Source organism: Coturnix japonica, chromosome W (assembly GCF_054131305.1).
Source record: "Coturnix japonica strain WE chromosome W, WE-NBRP24, whole genome shotgun sequence".
NCBI lineage: Eukaryota > Metazoa > Chordata > Aves > Galliformes > Phasianidae > Coturnix > Coturnix japonica.
This window is the reverse complement of record NC_140701.1, coordinates 4,631,512-4,636,107: the sequence shown is the minus strand read 5'-3', so window position 1 is coordinate 4,636,107 and position 4,596 is coordinate 4,631,512. Positions and strand designations below refer to the sequence as shown.

The 4,596-nt window shown below is 49.2% G+C and overlaps 1 protein-coding gene across 1 annotated transcript; it reads left to right on the top strand.

Annotated features, from left to right (window-relative positions):
- Positions 1 to 3,062: 3,062 nt before the first annotated feature.
- LOC146754318 (zinc finger CCCH domain-containing protein 11A-like) lies at positions 3,063 to 4,596 on the top strand (the record flags this gene model as incomplete). Its single annotated transcript, XM_085527519.1, has 3 exons — positions 3,063 to 3,231; positions 3,529 to 3,807; positions 4,121 to 4,596. Coding segments are annotated over 3 exons (534 nt in total), but the record flags the coding sequence as incomplete, so codon positions are not given.

The following is a 4,596-nucleotide window of genomic DNA, read 5'->3' as shown; positions in this document are numbered from 1 at the left end:
ATTCAATATTTTAACTCACTGTTCTTCTGTAACCTTTTTCCCGTTTTTGTTTTTTTTTTTTTTTTTTTTTTTTTTTTGTTTGTTTTTTTTTTTTTTTTTTTTTTTTTTCACAATTCCACTACTCGAACCCTCAATTACACTTCCATGTAACATTAATAATTCCACTTCCATATAGCATTCATGTTTACACATCCCTATAACATTAACAGTTCCATACACCATTTGCATTTATACTTTCATATACCATAAACCTTTAACAATCACAAAGACAGTGACAATAATCAATACAGTTTATCCTAAGCATTCTTCCTCTCCTCCAAGTTGTCAGCAGGAGTTTAACCGACTCCAACTCGGGCTGCAGTGGCTCGCTCGTCAGCTGGACTTGTTTCTGCTTCAGAGGCTCCACTCGAGCCCGGGGCCCCCTGACCGGGCCCCCAATTAACGATAAAAAGGAATGCCTCCCTTATCTTTGACCAATCCGAGACTTGGTCGCTCTTGTTCTCCCCTCTCCCTCCCCCCAGGTAGAGCTGGACCAGTAGCCCACCCTCTTGGGGAAGGGTTATTATGATTAGGAACGCCTCTGCCTCCGCCCCCGCTGATGAGGATTGGCTTCCATCTTGGTTAGTCCTATCCACCCCGCCCCACGGGGCGGAACCACACCCACAACCCATCCCATCTCGAGGAAGGGACCCATCCTCCCGCCCCTGCTCACTCCCCTTCCCCACCCCCAAGGATGGGCGAAGGAGTGCAGAAGATACCGGTTGCTTTGGATACCGATATGGGGCCTCAGAGGAAGGCTTCTCCGGGTCAAGAGATAAGGATGTGGAATGTGTGGAATGCTGCTGGACGGGGCCATCTGCTCGTTGTTCAGCCGGAGTGATGGGTGCGGTCGGGATGGCTCGCGCCACCTTGTCTTTGTCTTTCAAATCCTCACATCTGCAAGAGAAAAAGCCTCCCGACCCAATTCCCAAAGCAGCCCCAAGCCGAGTCTTCCCTTTCCGAGCCGCTTTCAGCGCCCCAAGCACCAACCCCCACGTTTTGAGCTCAGCATCTTTTTGCTCATTCATTGCGCGCTCACAGAGCGAAAAAGTTAAAGAGTCCCACTTATTGTGATCCAAAATCACCCGAGGAGAGGAAAGCTCCCTCTCCTTTTCAAGACAATTAATGACGACTGCAATGTCCTTCTTAGAAGGCGTAGCTTTCCTACCATAGTAGGTTTTACAAAGTTGCAATACTACTCTAATGACGGAATACATTTACCCAGAGACCTGAAGTCTTCCTGGTCTTCTACGAACTATCGGCCGTAGGATAGGCGCAGCGCTGCATTCCCCTTTGCACCCCACCGAGAGTGCTTCCACGGGCTCGAACCGTGGATACCGCGTCCGTCAGCGCGGTTTTAGCCGTCGCACACTCACCTCCAGGACTTTTCCTCACACGGGGCACCATTTGTTACCTCGATCTGGTAACCTGGAAAGTCAAGTCCCTTTGTGAATGTGTATCGACGGCCCCGACCAAGTCACAGCTGTTTGTTACACCATTATGGTGAGCTGTAAAATGGCGTTTATTGGAATGTGAGGGTCCCTTATATAGGTATCCAGTTTCATCCTTATCTTTTATACATATGCATGACCCAGCAGGGGAGGGCCTATCACGTTACATCCCGAGGGTCCGATTTCGCCTAATACAACAGAGGGTGCTGGGTCTCCAGTCTGTACCTGCTTCCAGGTGTCACTTGCAAGACACTGCGAGTCCACCTGGTTGGAACTGCAGTCAACAAACACAAATGTGAAAGAAATAAGAAAGGATTCTTTCATTTCACAGGCTTTCATCTCCATTGAAAGATGTTCTGCTGTGCAGCACAGCTGGGAGCATTTCATATGTGCAAAAAAGGGGGATAGGCCCTGGCTGTGCCGGGCCCCAAAGCAGCCCCGACTGTGCTGGGTTCCCCTCTCACCTGGGCCCTGCAGTGGCCTCAGCTGTGCCTGGTCCCCCTCTGCTCTGGGCCCTGAGCTGGCCCCAGCTGTGCCTGGTCCTCCTCCATCCTGGGCCCCAAGGCCCTGCCTCTGCCTGCTCCCCCTCTGCTCTGGGCCCTGAGCTGGCCCTAACTGTGCCAGGCCCCCCTCTGGCACAGGCCCTGCCTCAAGCCCCGCCCCCTGTGGGCAGCAGTGCTAGTGCCTGTTGGTTTTGCTCTCTTCCCTCTTCTTTCCCTGTTCTCTTCACAAATGCATTCAGATCCCCCAGGATGACGTGCACTGTCACTGCTGCCTTCTTCCTGCACAAACTTTCTGGGCAGCTCAGCTTTTTCTACAGAGCAGCGTGCCTTTGGAAGTGCTTGGAGGATGTAAACTAACAGCAAGAGAACACTGAGCTCTTCTGGGTCTTTCTAGGAATGGCAAAGAGACAGGAGAGAGTGCTCAGCCTCGAGTGGTTGCTTGTATGCAGAAATCACAGTTGTCAACATCTGTGCTGTTTTGCTGTAGGCAGTAGTGTGTGACAAGAAGCCTACAATTATCAATTTAGTGAACGTAATTAATTGTAACAGTTCCCCTTTCTTCTTCCCATGACACTTGGGTTATGGAGTTCTCCTATGCTATGTGCCGGTGTAATACCTCTGAGCCACAGCACTGTTGCGTTTAGCAAAGCTCCTGGCAACAGGCTTTGGCCAACCTCAGAGCTACGTAGATGATGATAAGATATCCGATGATAGGAGGGAAAATGAACAAGCTCCAAGGTAAGTGTTGTTTTTTCCTTCTAGTCAGCACGCCATCACTAAATCTTCCATGCTGTGACTTTTATCTTGATAGTGATGATCCCTTAACCTCACACCTTTAGCACAGCACTTTCTGTGGAGATTCCCACCAGTGACAAAGTATTAGTGCCGCTTTTCTGCCTGTTTCTTTTTTGTCTGTATTTTCCAGAATGTGGGTATTTCTAAATAGGGCTGCATGAAGGGGTGCGTGTGTGATGGAAGAGTGAAGGAAGTCCACTGCAGATCTGTGCTTACTGCAGAAATGGCACCATGCTGTAGCAGCAAAAAGGCAAGTGGTAGGAACTACACTTGAAGAGTGGAAGTTGGTGGTTGGCTGCGCTCAAATCTTCCTCCCAGGAGATGCTCTTCAAGTATTTCTTGTTCCTTTCTGCCAGAAGCTGACACAAGTGGTCTTCCAGCCAAGCGCAGCCTTGCGGAAAGTCTGGGGAGGACTGCAGCCTGTGACGTGGCACCCAGGAGAGGTACAGATGCACAACAGGCATCAGGGTTTGATTCAATGTCTTTCTAGTTAGGCTTTCTGTCCATTCTTTCTTCATACTCCTTTTGCTGCGTGTTGCTTGAGGTCTTCATCCCTGGGATTTACAATTACCTTCCCTGTCCAGATTTGAAATGCAAACCCACCCTTCAGCTCAGATCCTAAGATCCGCTACTGTGAACACGCAAGATGAGATTTCCTAGTATTGTGGCCCATTTTGCTACAGAAATTAGCCTTGGTCACTCTTTAAATCTTACTGCTTCTCCTTTCTTGATTATAACAGATGTATGCCTGGAGCCAAATGGAAACATCTATGCGAAAGTGGTGCAGGAAGTGCTTTCAGAGAAAGCTCATCTTCAGGCTGGAGGGCTTCCTGTAACAGCAGGTCCCAGCTCTGTCTCCAAGACCCTGGCTGGGTGTAAACGCAAGGGTTTGGACAAAGAGAAACAGACTGCAGCGCAGTTGCCTGCTACCAAAAGAGCCAGAGGCCAGAACAGAGACAGTGTGCCGGACCCCGCAGCCCACCCTGGGCCTGCCCCAGCACTGAGCTCCAAGCAAAGAGGTAAGAAGGTGCTGCGGTACCGTCCTGGTGAAGTGCAACACATTGAGTTTGCTTAGGGCTTGCTTTTTCCTGCTCTGTAGAGGGGATAAGAGTTGAAGGCTACAAAGTCCAAAGGCAGTGAGGTGCCAGAATACCTAAATGCATCTCTTTCTGTTAATTTCACAGTGGTCTTCTGTATGTCCCCCTGGAAATGTCTGAGAGGCTTCCTAGTCCCATTTGCTTTGTCATTGGACTGCCATTTGTTTTCACAGCACCCATGTTTCTGCAGTTTTGCTGTTAACAAAATGAATTCATTGGTATTCTTGCTTTATAGAAAGAAGACAACGACAAAAAGAAAGGAGAAGGGAATTGAAAAAGGCTTCTCAGAGAGCTGCACATATAGAGGTGAGTCCTTGGTGAACACAGACACACATTCTCTTGTTGGTCTCAGTGCCTCCATCTGTCAGATATGAAAGAGATGGTAAAATCCTGAGGGAAGCAATGGAATAGAAAAGCAGCCAGCTGTATGTTTGAGGAAATGACACTGTCAGTGAGAGCTGCCATGGGGAGCTTGGACGCCTTCCTCTGGCTTGAGAAGGATGTGGTTGGTAACAGCCAGAAGGTTTTGCTGTGATAAAGAAGCTTGCCATGTCGGGCACTGCAACCTTTGAAACAGCCTTTCCACGACAGAGCATAGGCAGTGTGTCCTGGGAAGTAGTGTCAGTGACCTGAATGAAAGGAACATGCTGTGCCACACGGGGCCATTCTGGATGTTTACTGGTCAGAGTTTCTTCATGAGATCTCCCTAGA